This window comes from Saimiri boliviensis, chromosome 14, assembly GCF_048565385.1.
Source record: "Saimiri boliviensis isolate mSaiBol1 chromosome 14, mSaiBol1.pri, whole genome shotgun sequence".
In the NCBI taxonomy this organism is placed as follows: Eukaryota; Metazoa; Chordata; class Mammalia; order Primates; family Cebidae; genus Saimiri; species Saimiri boliviensis.
Genome location: NC_133462.1, coordinates 34,662,805 through 34,684,863, shown reverse-complemented (window position 1 = coordinate 34,684,863; position 22,059 = coordinate 34,662,805). Strand labels below are relative to the sequence as shown.

The 22,059-nt window shown below is 44.4% G+C and overlaps 1 protein-coding gene across 4 annotated transcripts in view; it reads right to left on the bottom strand.

The window, feature by feature from the left end:
- Positions 1–1,036: 1,036 nt before the first annotated feature.
- Positions 1,037–22,059, bottom strand: part of LOC101052320 (uncharacterized) — a 45,142-nt gene continuing 24,119 nt past the window's right edge. For 3 of the 4 annotated variants that reach the window (XM_003941748.4, XM_074384569.1, XM_074384567.1), the window contains 3 exons: positions 13,142–13,268; positions 12,884–12,944; positions 1,037–11,737 (listed from right to left, as the gene is read on the bottom strand). In XM_003941748.4, coding sequence (XP_003941797.1) covers positions 10,498–11,737; positions 12,884–12,944; positions 13,142–13,268 — 1,428 coding nt within the window. In that variant the 3' untranslated portion in view covers positions 1,037–10,497. Of the gene's footprint in view, positions 11,738–12,883; positions 12,945–13,141; positions 18,069–18,947 lie in introns of all 4 variants that reach the window. The other variant, XM_074384568.1, reaches the window with a different exon arrangement.

Below are 22,059 nucleotides of genomic sequence, written 5' to 3'. Positions count from 1 at the left end.
CCAGCCTGGGTGACAGAGTAAGACTCTGTCTCACACATACACAATCAATCAATAAATAAAATAAAACTGGCAAGTAATTATTCCTTTGAGAAAACAAAGATATCAGCCATGACATTATAATTTATACATTGGTTTCCATCCATGGTTCCTGACTCATAACTCCCATAGTCCTTGTTACAGTAAGCAGAATCTCTCTCTGAACTTCTCCTGCCCGCCTTTCGCCTGCTTACTGCAGAACTCTAATCTGATTGTGGGCCATCAGACTCTCATTCCAAAGAGGGTCCTGTCCATACCCTGGGGATATAAATGCTACACAGAGGCCAAAAATAATCTGGACAGGGGCTGGACACAGTGGTTCACACCTGTAATCCCAGCACTTTGGGAGGCTGAAGAGGATCACTTGAGCCCAAGAATTCAAGACCAGTCTGGGAAAGATAGTGAGACACCATCTCTATTAAAAATAAATGAAAAGAAAAAAAATTGTTTTAAGATGGAGTCTTGCTCTGTCGGTCAGGCTGGAGTGCAGTGGCGAGATCTCAAGTTGCTCAGTGCAACTTCCAATTCCTGGGGTTCAAGCGATTCTCCTGCCTCAGCCTCCTGAGCAGCTGAGATTACGAGCTTGGGCCACCACGCCCAACTAATTTTTGTATTTTTAGTAGAGATGGCATTTCACCATATTGGCCAGGCTGGTCTTGAACTCCTGACCTCAAGGGATCCACTCACCTTGGCCTCCCAAGGTGACTGGATTACAGGCAAGAGCCATCACGATCAGCCTAAATTTTTTTTTCCTTTTTTAAAAATTTAAGACAGAGCGAGACCCTCTGTATTTGTATCTTTGTATACTAAAAATACAAAAAAATTAGCCAGACGTGGTGGCATGCACCTGTAATCCCAGCTACTCAGGAGGCTGAGGCAAGAGAATCACTTGAACCCAGGAGGTAGAGGTTGCAGTGAGCTGAGATCATACCATTACATTCTAGCCTGGGCAACAACAGCAAAATTCCATCTCAAAAAAAAAAAAAAAAAAAAAAAAAAAGAAGAGACACTAGGCTGGGTGCAATGGCACAGCACCTGTAGTAGTCCCAGCTACATGGGAGGCTGAGGCTGCAGGATCTGCTGAGCCCAAGAGTTTGAGGTTGCTATGAGCTGACTGTGCCACAGCACTCCAGCCTGAATGACTGAGCGAGACCCTGTCTCAATAATAGGCTGGGTGTGGTGGCTGACGCCTGTAATCCCAGCACTTTGGGAGGCCAAGGTGGGTGGATCACCTGAGGTCAGGAGTTTGACTAGCCTGGCAGATATGGTGAAACCCCATCTCTAAAAAAAAAAAAAAAAAAAGACACCAGAGACCTATCTTTCTCTCTCTCTTTTTGTCACCCACATGGCCTCTCCCCAACTCCAGGACACAGCCAGAAAGTAGCCATCTTTGAGCCAGAAAGCAAGCCCTTACCAAGAACAGAATCTGCTGTCATTTTGACCTTGGACTTCCTAGTGTCAAGAATCATGAGAAATAAATGTCTGTTGCTTAAGCCACCTAGTCTATTGTATTTTGTTATAGTGGCTCAAGCAGAGTAAAAGACAGAAATGGCGAGGAAGTTAAACCCATCCCACTAGAGGTTTGTCATGGAGGGAGGGGACAGAGTATTGGGTTTAAGCCTGAGCTTTGGAGTTGGAAAGAACTGAGTTCACACCTAAGCTGGGAACCTGGACAAGTCCCTTGAGTTCTCTGAACTTCAGCAGCCCCTTCTGTAAAACAAAGATAATAAAGCTGTTGTGAATGCACCTTGAAACTGCAAGACACATGTCTAAGCACCAGGTAGGCCCTCAATAAACAGAGGTAGTGCTATTCTTGTTATTATTAATGTTTTTCTAGCTGTTCATGCTAATGATATAGTGGGACAGGCAGAACTGGGTCTTCAAGGCTTCAGGTGCCAGACTGAGGTTGGACTTGCTCTTGAGAGCACTAGGGAGCCATGGGAGGTGTGTGTGCAGGGGAGAGACAGGGAAACAAATGTCTCTTTGAAGCTAGGAACTGAAGTTTGGGAGACCAATGAGAAAACTTTGACACGTACAGCATGCATATGAGTTAGTGGGTTAAGTGGGCAAAGCTGGATCCTAGTGCCTGCCCTGTACCCCATTTTTTTTCCTTTTTTTTTGAGACAGTTTCTCTCGTCACCCCGGCTGGAGTGCAATAATACAATCGCCGCTCACTGCAACCTCCGCCTCCCAAGTTCAAGTGATTCTCCTGCCTCAGCCTCCCGAGTAGCTGGGATTCCAGGTATGCGCCACCACGCCTGGCTAATTTTTTGTATTTTTAGTAGAGATGGGGTTTCTCTACGTTGGCCAGGCTGATCTCAAACTCCTGACCTCGTGCTCCACCCGCCTAAGCCTCCCAAAGTGCTAGAATTACAGGCATGAGACACCGCGCCTCACCACTGCTTTGGTTTTAAGATAGTAGGGACACCCTTTATTAGGGGCCTGTGAACCCCAAGCATGGAAATTAAGAAAAATCCTGAGTTCCTTTAAAGGAAATTCTAGGCACCAAGTGAAGCCCTAAGAAGCAAATAAGTAACTTTGTTAAATAAGAAGGTAATGGACCTAAAACAATAGCTTGGGAAGTTAGAGGCCCAGAAATGTTTCCTTTACCTGTATAAACTAAGGACAACATTTTAACATATGTCCCTGAGTTGTCTTTCAGAGGCTTGGAACTCCACTGAGGACTCCCACTGAGCAGGTCCATTCGCCAGCAAAGACTGGCGAGAGAAAGGAGAGAGAGGAGAAAGTGAAGATGAAACTTGACCTTTGTTCTGTTTCTTCCTTAGGGGCTTAAAAAGAGTCACTCCCTGTAACCAATTAGTTTTCTACTGACCCCATTTTTCTTTTTCGTTTTCTTTTTCTTTCTTTCTTTTTTTTTTTTTTTTTTTTTTGAGATGGGGCTTCACCATGTTGGTCAGGCTGGTCTTAAACTCCCAACCTCAGGTGATCCACCCGTCTCGGCCTCCCAAAGTGCTGCGATTACAGGCTGAGCCACCCTGCCTGGCCATTTTCTTTTTTTCTTTTCTTTTTTTTTTTTTTGAGTCAGAGTCTCACTCTGTCCCCAGGCTGGAATGCAGTGGCACTATCTTGGCTCACTGCAACTTCTGCCTCCTGGGTTCAAATGATTCTCTTGCCTCAGCCTCACAAGCAGCTGGGACTACAGACGCACACCACCACGCCCAGCTAATTTTTTGTAGTTTTAGTAGAGACAGGGTTTCACCGTGCTAGCTAGGATGGTCTCGATTTCCTGACCTCATGATCCACCCACCTTGGCCTCCCAAAGTGCTGGGATTATAAGCATGAGCCACCTCGCCCTGCCCTTTTTAAAAACATCTTAATGCCCTAATTTTTCTAAGAGACAAAGTCTTGCTATGCTGCCTAGGCTGGACTTGAAATCTTGGCCTCAAGTGATCCTCTCACCTAGGTCTCCCAAAGTGCTGGCATTACAGGCATGAGTCCCTGCATCTAGCTTAATTTTTTTTTTTTTTTTTTTTTTTTCATGAGACGAAGATTACTCTTGGTTGCCCAGGCTGGAGTGTGATGGCGCGATCTCAACTCACTGCAACCTCCACCTCCTGGGTTCAAGGGTTCTTCTGCGTCAGCCTCTCGAGTAGCTGGGATTACAGGGTGAGCCATTGCCCCCGGCCTACCTTAAATTTTTAAATGAAGCTTCTCTCTTCCTTAACCAATTACAAATGTGATCTTTGAATCTACCTATGACCTATGAGTCCCTGCTTCAAAATATCCTATCCTTTTAAGCTTAATACCACTGTGAAACCTCCATGTACTGATTTATGATTTTGCCTGTAGCCTCTGCTTTCCTGAAACTTACCCTGCCTTTTCCGTGGGGGGGTGGGGGGTTGCGGGGGGGTGTATATTTCCTGCTGTCTATACAATACTCTTTTTTTTTTTTCAGTCTTAAGGTTATACCTGAATACAATACTCTTACCATTAAAAGCTCTAACCTGTGGCCAGGAGTGGTGGCTCACACCTGTAATCCTAGAACTTTGGGAGGCTGAGGTGGGCAGATCACCAGAGGTCCAGAGTTCAAGACCAGCCTGGCCAACATAGAGAAATCCCTGTCTCTACTAAAAATACAAAAAAATTAGCCGGATGTGGTGGCACAAGCCTATAATCCTAGCTCCTCGGGAGGCTGAGGCAGGAGAATCACTTGAACCCAGAAGGCAGAGGTTGCAGTGAGCTGAGATCACGCCATTGTACTCCAGCCTGTATGACAGAGCAAGACTCTCTCTCGAGGAAAAAAAATAAAAAAAAGAATTCTTACCTCCAAGCTATTGGGAGTTAGAGTCTTAAGCATGAGCCAGGCCGGGCATGGTGATTCACGTCTGTAATCCCAGCAATTTAGGAGCTTGAGGCCAGTGGATCACTTGAGCTCAAAAGTTCAAGACCAGCTTGGGCAACATGGGGAAACCCCATCTCTGCTTAAAATACAAAAAGTGGCCGGGTGTGGTGGCACATGACTGTGGTCCCAGCTACTCAGGAGGTCAAGGTGGGAGGATCACATGAGCCTGGGAGGCAGAGATTGAAGTAAACTGAGATCTTGCCATTGGACTAAAGCGTGGGGAACAGTGAGTCCCTGTCCCTTAAAAAATTAAGTGGGTTTGCCGGGCGCGGTGGCTCAAGCCTGTAATCCCAGCACTTTGGGAGGCCGAGGCGGGTGGATCACGAGGTCAAGAGATCCAGACCATCCCGGTCAACATAGTGAAACCCCGTCTCTACTAAAAATACAAAAAATTAGCTGGGCATGGTGGCGCGTGCCTGTAATCCCAGCTACTCAGGAGGCTGAGGCAGGAGAATTGCCTGAACCCAGGAGGCGGAGGTTGCGGTGAGCCGAGATCGCGCCATTGCACTCCAGCCTGGGTAACGAGAGCGAAACTCTGTCTCAAAAACAAAAAAAACAAAAACAAAAATTAAGTGGGTTCTTCCTGGTTCTTATCCATTAAAAAAAAAAAGAAGAAGAAAAAAAAGTAGGCTTTTTTTTCGTGCTTTTTTAAAAAACAGGGTGTCATTCTGTCACCCAGGCTGGGGTGTGGTGGTACAATCACAGAAATGAGGTCTAGCTACTGGGTGTGGTGGCTCACACCTGTAATCCCAGCACTTTGGGAGGCCAAGGCCGGGGGATAACCTGAGGTCAGGAGTTCGAGACCAGCCTAGCCAACCTGGCGAAACCCTGTCTCTACTAAAAATACAAAAATTAGCCAGGCATGGTGGCACACACCTATAATCCTGGGTACTCAGGAAGCTGAGGCAGGAGAACTGCTTGAACCAAGGAGGCAGAGGTTGCAGTGAGCTGAGATTGTGCTATTGCACTCCAATCTGGGTGACAAAGTGAAACTCCATCTCAAAAAAGAAAAGTAAATAAATAAATAGAATAAATGGGGTCTAGCTATGCTGACCAGGCTGGTCCCAAGTTCTTGGGATCAAGCAACGCTCTCACCTTTAGTCCTAAAGCACTGGGATTACAGGCATGAGCTACTATGCCTGGCCTCATGTTGAAATCTGATCTCCAAAGTGGCTGTCCAGGTGGCAGGTGTTTGGGTCAAAAAGGCAAACTCCATCACAATAGATTAATGCCCTCCTGTCATTGTTTTCACAGGAATGGTTCCCACAAGAGTGGGTTCTTAGAGTCTGTCTTCCACCTAGGTATGGTGGCTCACACCTATAATCCCAGCACTTTGGGAGGCATGCGGATCACCTCAGGTTGGGAGTTTGAACCAGCCTGACCAACATGGAAAAACTCAGTCTCTACTAAAAAATACAAAAATTAGCCAGGTGTGGTGGCGCATGCCTGTAATCCCAGCTACTTGGGAGGCTGAGAATCAGGAGAATCAATTGAATCTGGGAGGTGGAGGTTGTGGTGAGCCGAGATTGAGCCATTGCACTCCAGCCTGGGCAACAAGAGCGAAACTCCATCTCAGAAAGAAAAAAAAAAAAAAAGAGTCTGTCTTCCTTGATGTCCTCTTAATTGCTGTCTCACCATGTGATCTCTGCACATGCTGGCTTCTCTTCTACTTTCTGCCACAAGTGTAAGCAGGTGAAACCCTCACCAGATACAGTTGTCCATTTTCAAATGATTGCTCTTTCAGGAATGACGACCAATGGGTGTCCCAATATGCACAAGATAAAAGTCTCACCACCAGCCCCCACCACCAGACCTGTAAGACAAGGCCAACACCTAGCATCAGTTCCAGCTTCATTCTACATAGAAAGGCAAAGTGAAAATGCCTAGCCCTAAACCACTTTAAAGAGGGCCCAAATCCCATACTACTGCTCCTAAATGTCAGACTTTTATAGAACTGCCAGCTTTGGTTGGCTAAGTCTGGGACAGAAGTTTGTTAGGTCTCAACAATGGAACACAGAGCAGCAAGCAGCAGCAGCTCAAAGAGCATGCTATTTACCAGGTAGCAGAGCAAGTTGGCACCTGACAGCAAGGGAAGGCTGACCCATGGCATGGTGACCAACATCTAGACATCCTGCTAATAGTGCCAACTGTTACAGTTGCCTGAAAAGGTGTGGTTCGGATGTTGACACTGATGGCTATGTGGTGCACATACACACTGAGAATATGAAAAGGCTTACTGCAAAAATGAGGTCTCAAGGAGAACATGCCAGGGCTCTCCAGCAAGTGTGGCATGGCATGAAAGCAAGGAAGAGGGCATTCCTGTCCCTTGTAAGTACTGATGCAAAAATCTTGAAATAAATGCCAGCGAACCATATAAAGCAACATATTCAAAAGATGATGCAACATAACCAAGTAAGATTTATCCCTGGAATGTAAGGGTGGTTCACAATATGGAAAAAGATCCATGGAATACACCACAATAGCAAATGATGGACAAACGAGTGTTGATCGATGCAAAAAACTTCTGACATAATTCAACACCCATCTATGATAGAAACCCACAATAACCTAGGAATAGACTGCTACAAGAAATATGTGAAAAGTCAACAAAATCTTTGGTGGTCTAACACGTTTTTAATATCTAGTATCAGAAGCAAGGATGTTTGCTCTCACCAGCTCCATTTGATGTTAAGGGTGATGCTCCCTGGGAAATCAGGGAAGAAAATACAAGCAATCTGGCTAGACGCAGTGGCTCACCTGTAATCCCAGGATTTTGGGAGTTTGAAGCGGGTGGATCACAGGAGACTGAGAACATCCTGGCAACCACGGTAAAACCCTATGGCTACTAAAAATACAAAAATTAGCTGGGTGTGGTGGCACATGCCTGTAATCCCAGCTACTCGGGAGGCTGAGGCAGTAAAATCCCTTGAACTCAGGAGGCAGAGATTTCAGTGAGCCAAGATTGAGCCATTGCACTCCAGCCTGGTGACAGAGCAAGACTCCATCTCAAAAAATAACAGTAATGATAATAATAGTAAAGCTAGGCACAGTGGCTCACACCTGTAATCCCAGCACTTTGGGAGGCCAAAGCAGGCGGGTTACCTGAGGTCAGGAGTTTGAGACCAGCTTGACCAACATGGAGAAACCCTGTCTCTACCAAAAACACAAAAATTAGCCAGGTGTGGTGGTGGGTGCCTGTAATCTCAGCTACTCAGGAAGCTGAGGCATGAGAAGTGCTTGAACCCAGGAGGCAGAGGTTGCAGTGAGCTGAGATCATCTGCACTCCAGCCTGGGTGACAAGAGAAAGACTCTGCCTCAAAAAAAAAAAAAAAAAAAAAATACCCAAAGCATTCCATATTTAAAAATATATATACACATATATCCCTATAGATAAATATACAAAAGTCCCACTTTGTCACTGTCCATACAGGGAGAGAGATACAAACTCACAAACCCATAGATGTAACAGCGCAAACACTAAAAAGGCTTCCAGAGACAGACAGACCCCAGGTGTTCTGATCTCTTCCCCAGGTTTCTCTGGCTCCTCAGGAGTAACTACCACAGTGCATTATAGATTCTTGCTTGCTTTCTTGTCTTCCAGAATGCCAGGATCAAGGGAACAAGGATATTAGCACAGCTAATTAGCACAGAGATATTAACACAGCACAGCTTTGTTGACTATTAGAGGGCATTACATAGAGGAAAATACTTACTGAATATCAGGACTCAGACACATAGACAAATGGGTTTTACACAAACCTCATCATAGACTCACATATACTTGTCCTTCAAAAAATGAAATGTTCTCATTTTCATTCCACTAAGAGATACCCATTAGTGCCTCCCAGACCTATCATAAGAGATGGCTCCTTGAGCCCATTCTGATAGTGAAGGAATTTCAAACTTCCTGAGCTCCCACAGTACAAAAGCATGACATGGCAGCTGAGCTCCCATGTCTCTACGAAAACACAGCATGGCAGCCCAAGAATGTGAAAAGAAGGACCTGAAATGGGTTGAGTAATAATGTTCCAACCCCTCAAACTACCATAAATGTTCCTGGTGAGAGGTGCAAAGGTGTGTATCTCATGGCTCAGCCACCAGGTCTTCCACCGCAGCTCTACAGTAGCCATCACTTCCACTGAGGCCTCATCTGCCAGCAAACATTGCTCAGCCTCTGGACTCTCGTATCTTCGTTTTGGGTGATTCCATGCGACCCATCACCCATCCCTGCTGTTGAGGGAGGGTAGAGACCAGAGGCCTAGGAAGTTCCAACCACAGGTCTCCAAGCGTCAGACAGATCACTTCTGGGACCCAGGGAGACCATAAGTTGTTAAAAGTGTGGATGGTGACCTGGTTTCCCTCAATGCTGCCACTTCCCTTCTAGAACACACTGACTTGCTCTCTAAGAAACAGGGGGACTGACCCCAACAAGGGACAGACCCGACACCTATTATGCCTGTGCAATTCAGAGAAGGGAGAAAACTTCGGTAGCTCCAGGAAGCAGTTTAATGGGAGTCGAGTTCACCTTGCCTTGTGATGTGAAGCAAGGCAGTTCCGTGGCCTGTGAACCCTGACACCAGCACCTCCCACACACAACAGAGTTGGAGCACTGCAGGGCGGGTCCTTTTCCAAAAAGAGCCAGGTGCTAGTCTTAGTGGGAGGCTATGAAACCAGTCCTGGAGCAGCATGCATGTGGCATGCACTGAGGTGAGAAGGCCGGAACATCATCAGTGCATATGCCGCTGAATTATCTCAGGGTAGAATGTGCCAGAAAACAGGGTAAGCAACTTAGGAAAGGTAAGAATTTTGAGTGTCCTAGAGCTAAGACATGGCAGAGTATGTCTGTGTGACTCCACTAGCAGTTTTGAGATTATTCTGACTGTGGTGGTTGGTACAGGGCTGGAAATTATGGGACAGTGGATGCTGTGTGATCAAGGGGCATGTGTCCCATGACACAGGTTCTGCTTCTGCAGCCCTGGCACCTCAGAGCAATCTGGTGTTGCCACAGAGAAATTTGGGTGTGAATGTTTAAACATGTTTCCCAGCAAGTATCCAAAGTGTAGGTTTGAGATGGGAAACAAAGCTGGAGATGACCTCAAAACAGTCCTGGAATAATGCAATGCCGATCATGTCTGTGAATTAGGATGTCCACAGGCAGATCCCACTGGGGGAGAATTGTAGGATGCACCTTTGTTTTAGAAGCACAGCATTCCCACAGTCTGACCCGAGGACACTGATGAAAACTTAAAGGCAGATTCTGGGAGTCTTATCATTTCTATCCAGTCGCATGTGAGCCAAGGGCAGGTGCTGCCCTAGAAGGTGTTTCCTAACTTCAGACTTGGTGCCACAAAAGGCCTGCTGCGGCCCAAGTCCTTCTTCCCCATTCCTTTAATTCTTCCTAAGAAGGATCTCAACACTGGTTGCACATGTCATTGAAGAGGTTCCCATACGGCTTACATTTAAGAAGGCTTTGGCCAGGCATGGTAGCTCAGCACTTTGGGAGGCTGAGGTGGGTGGATCATTTGAGGTCAGAAGACAGAGACCAACCTGACCAACATGGTGAAACCCTTTCTCTACCAAAAATACAAAATTAGCTGGGCATGATGGCACGTCTGTAAACCCAGGTACTCGGGAGGCTGAGGCAGAATTGCTTGAACCTGGGCGGTGGAGGTTGTGGTGAGCAGAGATCATGCCACTGCACTCTAGTCTGGGCAACAAGAGTGAAACTCCATTTCAAAAAACAAAACAAAAACCTGGGATGAAGAATTTCTCACATTTTTTATAGTTTCTCTCCAGTATATATTCTCAGGTATCTTCAAAAGATTATGTGAAGTGAAGGCTTTCCCACATTCCTTACACTCTTAGGGTTTCTGTCCATGGAGTCCATTGATATATTTGCAATCCTACAGGAGAGTGGAAGTTCCTCCCACATTTGTAAAATATTTCATTGCCACATGAGTCACGTCTTCAAAGTAAATTGGGACAACTGAAGGCTTCATCACAGTGTTTACATTCCTGGACTTTCTCTCAAGCTTAAGTACTCCATACATTCACAGGTAACTAATACAACTGACGGCATTACAACATTGCTTACATTCTTAGGGCTTCCCTCTAGTATGAGTCCTTTCATGCACGTGCAAAGACTTTGAATAACTGAAGGCTTTACCACATTGTCTACACTGAAAGGGTCTTTCTCCGGTATGAATTCTTTTGTGTACTTTCAGGGAATTTAAACAAGTGAAAGCTTTGCCACACTGCTTACACTCACATGGTTTCACCCCAGTGTGACTTCTTTCATGCCTGCGAAGGTGACTAAAGTAAATGAAGACTCGACCACACTGTTTGCATTCATAGGGTTTCTCTCTAGTATGGGTTCTTTCATGAATTCGAAAGTGAGTGGAATAAAGAAAGGCTTTACCACATTCTTTACATTCGTAAGTTTTCTCTCCAGTGTGAACTCTTTCATGCAATTGAAGGTAACTTGAAGAATTGAAGGCTTTACCACACTGTTTACATTCATAGGGTTTTTCTCCAAAATGAGTTCTTTCATGCACTTCACAGGAACTAGAAGACTTGAAGGCTTCCCCACATTTCTTACATGTATAAGGTTGAACTCCGGTGTGGTTTTTAACGTGTTTTCGAAGGCTTGAGTGAGAAAAGAAGGCTCTTCCACATTCCCTACATACAAAGGGTTTCTCTCCGGTATGAGTTTTCTCATGACTTCTTAAGTACGTGGGACAACTGAAGGCTTTCCCACATTGCTTACATTCATAAGGTTTCTCTCCAGTGTGAGTCCTTTCATGGGTTAGAAAAGGCTGGTAATATATAAAGGCTTTTCCACACTGTTTACATTTGTAGGGTTTCTCTCCAGTGTGATTTTTTTCATGGCGCCGAAGAGCAGTAAGATATCTGAATGCCTTCCCACACTCCTTACATTCGTAGGGTGTCTCTCCGGTATGAATTCTTATATGGTTTCGAAAGGAAAAGAGAAATGCGAAGGCCTTCCCACATTCCTTACATTCATAGGGTTTCTCTCCAGTGTGAATTCTTTCATGGGTTCGAATACTGGAGCTGCGAGTAAAGGTTTTCCCACATTCTTTACATTTATGCGGCTTCTCTCCAAATTCGTGATACTCATTTGGTTTCTGTTCATTGTGAGACCTCATGTGCCTATTAAGGGAGACTTGATGCATGAAGACTTCCCCACACACACTACAGTCACATGGTTTTAATCCAGTAGGAGTTTCCGGGTTAATATTCAGATCAGGAATCTGGCTAGTGCTTTTTCCACACTGACGATCTTCTTTATTTTCACAGAGTGTTTCAACCATAGGACCTCTGTAAAAAATGAGTATCGTATTATTAATAGTTTCGTATTAATGATCTTACCCTTATTACCAAGTACCAGAATTACCTTTTAAATATTTTCAGAGACACTGTATGTTATTTGCCCTGTCTCAATTGATTGAAAGCTAATACACTGAATATTCTAGAACAGGCTATGACCATAGCTATTACCAAAATAGTCAGGATTTTTTTTTTTTTTGAGATGGAGTTTTGCTTTTGTTGTTCAGGCTGGAGTGCAATGATGTGATGTTGGCTCACTGTAACCTCCACCTCCCAGGATCAAGTGATTCTCCTGCCTCAGCCTCCCAAGTAGCTGAGCATGTGCCACCATGCCCAGCTAATTTTGTATTTTTTTTTAGTAGAGACAGGGTTACTCCATGTTGGTCAGGCTAGTCTTGAACTCCTGACTTCAGATAATCTGCCCGCCTCAGCCTCCCAAAGTATTGGGATTACAGGCATGAGCCACCACTCGACCAGGATTTTTTATTTTTTTAATAGAGTCTCACTCTGTCACCAGGTGCCAGGCTGGAATGCAGTGGCACAATCTCGGCTCACTGCAACCTCTACCGCCCAGGTTCAAGCAATTCTCCTGCCTCAGCCTCTTGAGTAGCTGCAACTACCGGCACACGACACCACACCCAGCTAATTTTTGTATTTTTAGTAGAGACACGGTTTCTCCATGTTGGCCAGGATGGTCTTGATCTCTTGACCTCGTGATCCGACTGCCTCGGCCTCCCAAAGTGCTGGGATTATAGGTGTGAGCCACCGCGCCCAGCCCTAGCCAGGATTTTTATATACTGTTTCACAGTGATTTCTCTTCATACCCTGAACATCTATGACTTTTTTTTTTTTTTTTTTTTTTTGGTAGAGACAGATTCTCACCATGTTGACCAGGCTGGTCTTGAATTCCTGGCCTCAAGCAATTCTCCACCCTTCACCTCCCAATGGCTGGGATTAGACACATTAGGCACCCAGCCCAGCACATGACAGTTTCCATGAAACACTTTTAGTAAAAATTGTCTAAGAATGAATAAACTTGCAGCTGTGCTTATTGCTTTGCTTTCTTGGCTTTTGAAATTTATGAAATCCTAAGATTCTCTCATGGGCTATATAATTACTCTGGTGAATGCAACTCACCTTAGATTTCTTCCCTGGTTTTTGTGGTCATCTTCAATATCCTGGTCTTTCCATTTTTCCCCTAAAATACAGACCCAGAAAATTCACTATAAATTATTAGAAATTACAGAAAATTGTAACACTCTAAGGTCCATAATTAGCTATGACCTTGTCTGGTTTACTGACTGAAGTATTTCCTTCCCACATTTTAAATCTTGGAAAACAGTTGTGCAAGAAACACTTGTTCTAAACTAAGTCAAGAAATGATGTCACCCTTACCTATACAGGCCAGGTTCTTGAAGGTTGCCCGCATCACATCTCTGTAGATATTCCTCTGGCCAGGATCCAGCAAAGCCCACTCCTCCAGGGTGAAGTTCACAGCCACATCTTCAAGGGAGATGGAGTCCTAAAACATCCCCCATGTGTGTATAGGAGGATGGGTGAGATTGGCAGTAGTGAGGATCCATACTCAGAATTCCTGAGAAATTCCATATAATCCTGTGGTCTTGGCTTAGTGGTATGACTTGGTTGTCAGAACTCTGACTCTTAACACACTCAATTCCTCATAAATTTAACACTATTATGAACATGCAGAAATTATTTCTGTATTTTAACTGTGATCACATGAAGCCTTGTTATTTAAATGCAGATCCAGGACCACCTTGAAGCTATGGGAGAAATGCTATACAAATGAAACAAATTTGAAGACCATCAATTCCTTATGAGAAAAAACTCTTTCATTTTCTACCTTATTACATACCATATCACTCAGCATTTCATGAAACTTGGGGTCAAATCTGGATGAGATTTTAATAAACGAATACACCTTTCAGACTATAATCTGCACATCTCCCATTGAGGATAAAAATCTATAAGCTTTCTCTTTTTTTTTTTTTTTTTTCTGAGTCAGTCTCTGTTGTCCAGGCTGGAGTGGCGCAATCTCTGCTCACTGCAACTTCTGCCTCCTGGATTCAAGTGATTCTCCTCCCTCAGCCTCCTGAGTAGCTGGGATTACAGGGGCAAGCCGCTATGCCCAACTAATTTTTGTGTTTTTAGTAGAGATGGGGTTTCACCATACTGGCCAGGCTGGTCTTGAACTCCTGACCTTGTGATCTACCCACCTCAGTTTCCCAAAGTGCTGGGATTACAGGCATGAGCCACCATGCCTGGCCAGCTTTTTCTTTCCCAAAGTGCTGGGATTACAGGCATGAGCCACCAAGCCCAGCCAGCTTTTTCTTTTTCTCAAAGAACATGAGAGATCAGGGCCAGGTGCAGTGGTGCACACCTGTAATCCCAGCACTTTGGGAAGCCAAGGTGGGCGGGCGGATCATGAGGTCAGGAGATGGAGACCATCCTGGCCAGCATGATGAAACCCTATCTCTAACTAAAAACAAAAAAATTGGCTGGGCGTGGTGGCATGCATCTGTATTCCCAGTTACTCGGGAGGCTGAGGCAGGAGAATTGCTTGAACCTGGGAGGCGGAGGTTGCAGTGAGTCGAGATCATACCACTGCACTCCAGCCTGGTAACATAGCAAGACTCTGTCTTAAAAATAAAAAAGGGTGAACATGAAAGATCAGGAAGTCTGTGGAAAGCCAGATGACTGAATGAAAATATTCCTTTGCACAAGTATTAATTTCAACATTTTTGTGTAATATTTATCATAGGTTCAGTTTTTCCTTTCTCTGTCTCATTTCATGAGTCTAGGAGGTTACTGGAAAGAAAGTATGGCAACTTGAACCTCTACAAAACCCCTAAACTCATGAAAGAGTTTATTACTTACATGCTCGAGATCTCAGGGAAAGCTGCATAGGCGCTCGAGCACTTGTGAAATGGCTTGAGAGAGCAAGAAAAGGAGCCTGGCTGGGGATTTGTACTGACATTAGGGAGTGGGCTAGCGTGAGAGTTCAAGAAAACAGGCAGAGGCTGATGTGAACTGGCTGTCTTGCCAGAACCAAATGAGGGTGACCCAGGCTCTCTTCCTACCACATCTGTATGTGGGATACACAGTGGAAACTGAGGAATGAGGTCTTAAAGCTGTGAGCATCAAAGGCCAGGTGCAGTGGCTCACATCCATCATCCCAGCACTTTGGGAGGCTAAGGTGGTGGATCACTTGAGGTCAGGAGTTCAAGCATTCAACCTCCAGTCCTTTTTCTCTCCTGAGTTTAGGGGCTAGTGCTGTTGAAAGATCAAGGCTGGGTGTCTTTCTGGACATTAATCACGACCCTGAAGTTAGGTAGCAGTTCCTGTAGTCATTTCTTTACAACAAGAGGCTCCTATTAACCTTGTCACTCATGAAATTCCAAGAGATTTAGGAACTCTGTACCAGGAACCACACACAAAGACCACATGTCTTTCTTATCACAGCACAGAGCATCATGGCTCAGGAACACAGGCTCACCAGAAGACAGATGATTCATAGAATTATATCATGTTTCTACTCCAGCCACTGGTTAAAGTGTGTCATTAGGGTTTCAGGTTTTCTTTGTTGTTGTTTTGAGACCCAGTCTCCCTCCGTCACCCAAGCTGGAGTGCACTGACACAATCTTGACTCACTGCAACCTCTGCTTTCAGGATTCAAGGAATTCTGCCTTAGCCATCCAAGTAGCTGGGATTACAGATGCACCACTACACCCAGCTAATTTTGTATTTTTAGTATAGATGGGATTTCTCCATGTTGGCCAGGCTGGTCTTGAACTCCTGACCTCAAGTAATCCACCCATCTTGGCCTCCAAAAATGCTAGGATTACAGGCATAAGTCAATTCGTCCAGCCTGGGTTTTTGTTTTAAAACAGTAGAATAGGGCTGGACGTAGTGGCTCATGCCTGTAATCCCAGCACTTTGGAAGGCCGAGGCAGTGGATCACTTGAGGTGAGGAGTTTGAGACCAGACTGGTCAACACAGTGAAACCCTGTCTTTACTAAAATACAAACATTAGCTGGGTGTGGTGGTGCATGCCTGTAATCCCAGCTACTTGGGAGGCTGAGGGAGAAAAATCACTTAAACTGGGGAGGCACAGGTTACAGTGAGCCAAGATGACACTACTATACTTCAGCCTGGGCGACAGAGTGAGACTCCATCTCAAAAAAATAAAATAAAATAAAGTAAATAAAATACAATAGTAGAATACAATGAAAGAATATTCCACTGTTTCTTTTTTTTTTTTTTTTTTTTGAGACGGAGTTTCGCTCTTGTTACCTAGGCTGGAGTGCAATGGCGCGATCTCGGCTCACCGCAACCTCCGCCCCCTGGGTTCAGGCAATTCTCCTGCCTCAGCCTCCCGAGTAGCTGGGATTACAGGCACACGCCACCATGCCCAGCTGATTTTTTGTATTTTTAGTAGAGACGGGGTTTCACCATGTCGACCAGGATGGTCTCGAACTCTCGACCTCGTGATCCACCCGCCTCGGCCTCCCAAAGTGCTGGGATTACAGGCTTGAGCCACCGCGCCCGGCTCCACTGTTTCTTTCTGCATGTTTCACAACTGAAGAAATCTCTAGAGAACCCCAAAAATGACAGAACACAGAAAACCAGGGACACCAAATACAATTTTATCTTCTGATACCTACAGTTACTGAGAATAGTACACAGTGTAAAATCAACAGGATAAACCTAAATCCTCGCATTTAAAGCCTGTTTGCCTCAGTTCCTTTTCAACACCATGACCAGATTTCAACAAAAAATTACAAGATACATTAAAAGACTTAGATGGTTTGGCTGGGCACAGTGGCTCATGCCTGTAATCCCAGCACTTTGCTTTTTTTTTTTTTTTTTTTTTTTTTTTTTTGAGACGGAGTTTCGCTCTTGTTACCCAGGCTGGAGTGCAATGGCACGATCTCGGCTCACCGCAACCTCCGCCTCCTGGGTTCAGGCAATTCTCCTGCCTCAGCCTCCCGAGTAGCTGGGATTACAGGCACGTGCCACCATGCCCAGCTAATTTTTTGTATTTTTAGTAGAGACGGGGTTTCACCATGTTGACCAGGATGGTCTCGATCTCTCGACCTTGTGATCCACCCGCCTCGGCCTCCCAAAGTGCTGGGATTACAAGCTTGAGCCACCGCGCCCGGCCAATCCCAGCACTTTGGAAGGCCGAGTCTGGCAGATCACCTGAAGCCAGGAGATAGAGACCATCCTGGCTAATATGGTGAAACCCCATTTCTAAAAGTACAAAAATTAGCCAAGTATGGTGGCACATGTCTGTAACCCTAGCTACTTAGGAGGCTGATGCAGGAGAATCGCTTGAACCCAGGAGGAAGAAATTGCAGAAAGCCAAGATTGCACTACTGCACTCCAGTCGGAGCAAGACTCTGTCTCAAAAAAAAAAAAAAAAAAAAAAAAGACTCAGACGGTGTGAAGAGAGAGTACAGGCACCAGAACCAGACTGAGATACAAAAGAAATGCTGAAATTATCAGACCAGAAATTTATTTACATTCTTTTTCTTTTTTAATTTTTTGAGACAGAGTCTTACTCTGTTGCCTAGGCTGGATTACGGTGATACAATCTCAGCTCACTGATACAGTCATAGTGGAAAAAAAAAAAAAGAATATCTAATACATGTCATCTATAAGAAATCCAATTGTTTTAACTTTTGTTTTTTAGAGACAGGGTCATGCTCTGTCACCCAGGCTGGAGTGCAGTTGTGGGATGATAGATGACTATAACCTCAAATTCTGGGGCTCAAAGGACTCTCTCACCTCAGCCTCTGAGTAGCTGGGACTACAGGCACACACTACCAGCCCTGGATAATTTTGTTGTTTTTTTTTAAATAGAGATGGAGTCTCACTATGTTGCCCAGACTTGTCTCAAACTCCTGGTCTCAAGCAATCCTCCTGCCTCAGCTTCCCAAAGTGCTGGGATTACAGGTGTGAGCCACCATGCCTAGGCCAATAAATCCACTTTAAATATGTCACAAATACGTATTAAAAATAAAGGAACAGAGAAAGAGATACTATGCTAACCCTAATTGTATTTTTTTCTTGAAAACAGAGTTTCGCTCTGTCCACCAGGCTGGAGTGCAATGGCAAGATCTCAGCTCACTGCAACCTCTGCCTCCAGGGTTCAAGCGATTCCTCCTGCCTCGGCCTCCTGAGTAGCTGGGATTACAGGTGCATGCCACCACGTCTGGCTAATTTTTGTATTTTTAGTAAAGACGGCGTTTCACCATGTTGGCCGGGATGGTCTCTATCTTTTGACCTTGTGATCCACCTGCCTCAGCCTCCCAAAGTGCTGGGATTACAGGCATGAGCCACCACGCCTGGCCAACACTACTTTTTAAAAAACTGGCACAGCCAGCTGGGTGGCTCACACCTGTAATCCCTGCCGAGGTGAGATGACCTGAGGTCAAGAGTTTGAGGTCAGCCTGGCCAATATGATGAAACTCCATCTCTACTAAAGATTCAAAAAATTAGCGAGGCATGGTGGCATGTGCCTATAATCCCAGCTACTCGGGAGGCTGAGGCAGGATAATTGCTTGAACCCGGGAGGCAGAGGTTGCAGTGAGCTGAGATGGCACCACTGTACTCCAGCCTGGGCAACAAGAGCAATACTCCATCTCAAAAAAAAAAAAAAAAAAAAAAAGCTGACATAGCCTTATTAATTTTAGAAAAAGCTGACTTCATAGCATGAAAATACAGTGATAGAAGGGCATTACATACTGATAAAGGGGTCAATTCACCAAGGCAAGTCAATCCTTACTGTGTACATACATAACCACAGAGTGGCAAAATGCATGAAGTAAAAACTAATACAACTGCAGGAAGAAATACATGAATGCACTGGTACAGCTGTGTACTTCAATAACCACCATCATTAATTTAGAGATCCAGCAGGCAGAAAATCAGGAAGAGCATAGTTAAATTGAACAGCACCATCAAAGAAGTGGACTTAACTGAAAACCAGAATATTTCATTCAGTAACAGCAGAATACACATTCTTTTCAAATTCACATGGAAAATTCACCAAGATATCTTACATTCTGGTAAATAAAATACTTCCTAGCAAATTTAAAAGACAAGAAATACGGCCAGGTATGGTGGCTCATGCCTGTAATCCCAGCACTCTGGGAGCCCGAGGCAGGTGGATCACCTGAGGTCGGGAGTTCAGGACCAGCCTGACCAACAAGGAGAAACCCCGTCTCTATAAAAAAAAAAAAAAAAAGACAAGAATACAAAACATGTTCTCCGATCCAGAATTGCTAACAGAAAGCTTACAAACCCATAAATACTTGGAGATTAAATACTGAACTTCTAAATAATGCATGTATGAGAAAAGTCTCAAAATACTAAAAATTACTCTGAATTAAATAAAAACAGACTTAGCAAAACGTGTCAAATGTAGCAAAAGGAGTGCTTGGGCTGAAATTTATACTGCTCAACACATATACCACAGATTAAAGAATAATCTGTAATCAATAATCTCAGTGTCTACCTTACACAACTAAAAATGGAGGAGCAAAATAAACAATAGAATAAATGAATGCATTTGTTAGAAATCAACAGAGAGAAAAGAAAAACAAAACAAAAAAAATAATAAAAAGAAAAAAAAGAAAAAAAAAAAAAATAGAAAGAAATCAACAGAGAAAGGCCCGTAGTGGCTCATGCCTGTAATCTCAGCACCTTAGGAGGCTGAGGCAGGTGGATCACCTGAGGTCAGGAGTTTCAGACCAGCTTGGCCAACATGGTAAAACCCCATCTCTACTAAAGATACAAAAAAAAAAAAAATTAGCTGGGCATGGTGGCGGGCACCTGTAATCCCAGCTACTCAGGAGGCTGAGGCAGGAGAACTGCTTGAACCCAGGATGCGGAGGTTGCAGTGAGCCAAGATGCACTATTGCACTGGGCGACAGGGTGAGATTCCTCTCAAAAAAATAAATAGAGGCTGGGTGTGGTGGCTCACACCTGTAATCCCAGCACTTTAGGAGGCCGAAGTGGGCGGATCACAAGGTCAGGAGTTCGAGACCAGCCTGACCAACACGGTGAAACCCTGTCTCTACTAAAAATATAAAAATTAGCAGGGCATGGTAGCATGCACCTGTAGTCCCAGCTACTCAGGAGGCTGAGGCAAGAGAACTGCTTGAACCCAGGAGGCGGAGGTTGCAGTGAGTCAAGATCATGCCACTGTACTCCAACCTGGGAAGCAGGGCTTGACCTACTCGGGCACCAGCCCTGTCCTATTAAACGCAGTGCTTCCGCTCAAAAAAAAAAAAAAAAAAAGAGAGAAAAATAAAACCAAAAGGTGGTCATGTGAAAATATCAATAAAACTGACAAATGTCTCCTCAAGCTAACAAAGAACAAAAATAGAAAGATTATTAATATGACGAATAGGGGGAAATGAAAAAGCATTTTACAAAACTGAACATCTATTTATGATAGCAAACTAGGAATAGAGGGGGGAATTTCTTCTTCTTTCTTTTTTTTTTTTGAGACTGGTCTAGCTACGTTGCCCAGGCTGGAGTATATTGGCTATTCAGAGGTGCCGTCATGGTGCTACAGCCTCAAATGGTGGGCTCCAGCAATCTCCTTGCCTTGGCCTCCCAAGCAGCAAAGACTACAGGTGCATGCCACTGCACTGGGCAAGAACTTCTCGAGAAACTATATACAAGAAACCTGCAGTTAACATCATACTTAAAGTGAAAAACTAGATGTTTTCCCAATAACATGAGGAACAAGGTAAAAAAGACTCTTCTCACACTCTCGCCATTTCCCCGCCTTTTATTTTTTTGAGATGGAGTCTCAAAAAGTTTTGTTGACTTTTCTCTATTTATTTTATTTATTTATTTTCTTTTGAGACAAAAGTCTCATTCTGTTGTCCAGGCTGGAGTGCAGTGGCGCCATCTCAGCTCACTGCAACCTCCGGCTTTGGGGTTCAAGAAATTCTATTGCCTCAGCCTCCTGAGTAGCTGGGATTACAGGCATGCCCCACCATGCTTGCTAATTTGTGTATTTTTAGCAGAGATGGAGTTTCGCCATGTTGGCCAGGCTAGTCTTGGAACTCCTGACCTCACTGATCCCCCCATCTTGGCCTCCCAAAGTGCTTGAATTGCAGGCATAAGCCATTGCGCCCGGCCCCTCTCACCATTTCTATTCAACATTGTACAACAGTGAAACTAACACAAGGAAAAGAAATAAAAGATATACCAACTGGGAAGGAAAAACTAAAACTGTTTTTCTGCATATGAAATGACTGTGTATGTAGAAAATTTCAAAAATCCACAACAAGAAAACTCCTGGAATCAATAAGAGCAAGGTTGAAGGACACAAGCTTAACACACAAAGGCCAACTGCTTTCCTGTACAGCCACACAAATATAGTCAACTGATCTTTGATAAAGAATCAAAGACAGCTGGCTGAGGTGGCTTACGCCTGTGATCCCAGCACTCTGGGAGGCCAAGGTGGGTGGGTCACGAGGTCAAGAGATCAAGACCATCCTGGCCAACAGGGTGAAACCCCATCTCTACTAAAAATACAAGACTTAGCTGGGCGTGATGGCATGCCCCTGTAGTCCAGCAACTCAGGAGGCTGAGGCAGGAGAATTGCTTGAACCCAGAAGGTGGAGGTTGCAGTGAGCCGAGATCGTGCCACTGCACTCTAGCCTGGTGAAAGAGTGAGACTCAGTCTCAAAACAAACAAACAAACAAAAACTCAGTAACAGGAAGACAATCCAATCAAAACTGGGCAAAAGATATGAACATATACATCACCAGAGAAGAGTTAGAGATGGTAAACAAGCATATGAAAACATGCTCAACATCACATAGCATTAGGGAATCAATAAAACTAATATAAATAAGATAAATAAAACTAAGATATTACCACACTCACTAAAGGGCTAAATTCCAAAACACTGAAAACACCAAATGATGGTGAAGATGGGGAACGATAGGTATCATCATTATTTGCTGTTGGCAATGGAAAATGATACTCCTACTTTGAAAGGTTGACAGTTACAACAAAACACACTCTTAAACTGTAATCTAATCATCATGCTCCTAGGTATTTACTTAAATGAGCTGAAAACTTACGTTCATGCCAAACCTGCGCATGAATGTTTACTGCTTTATTCAAAATTTGCAAACCTTAGAGTGAACCAAGATCTCTCTCAACAGACATACGGATAAACCATCTGGTTCACCCAGAGAATGACAAAAAGAAATCAGGCATCAAACCGTGAAAAGGCATGAAGGCCAGGTATGGTGGC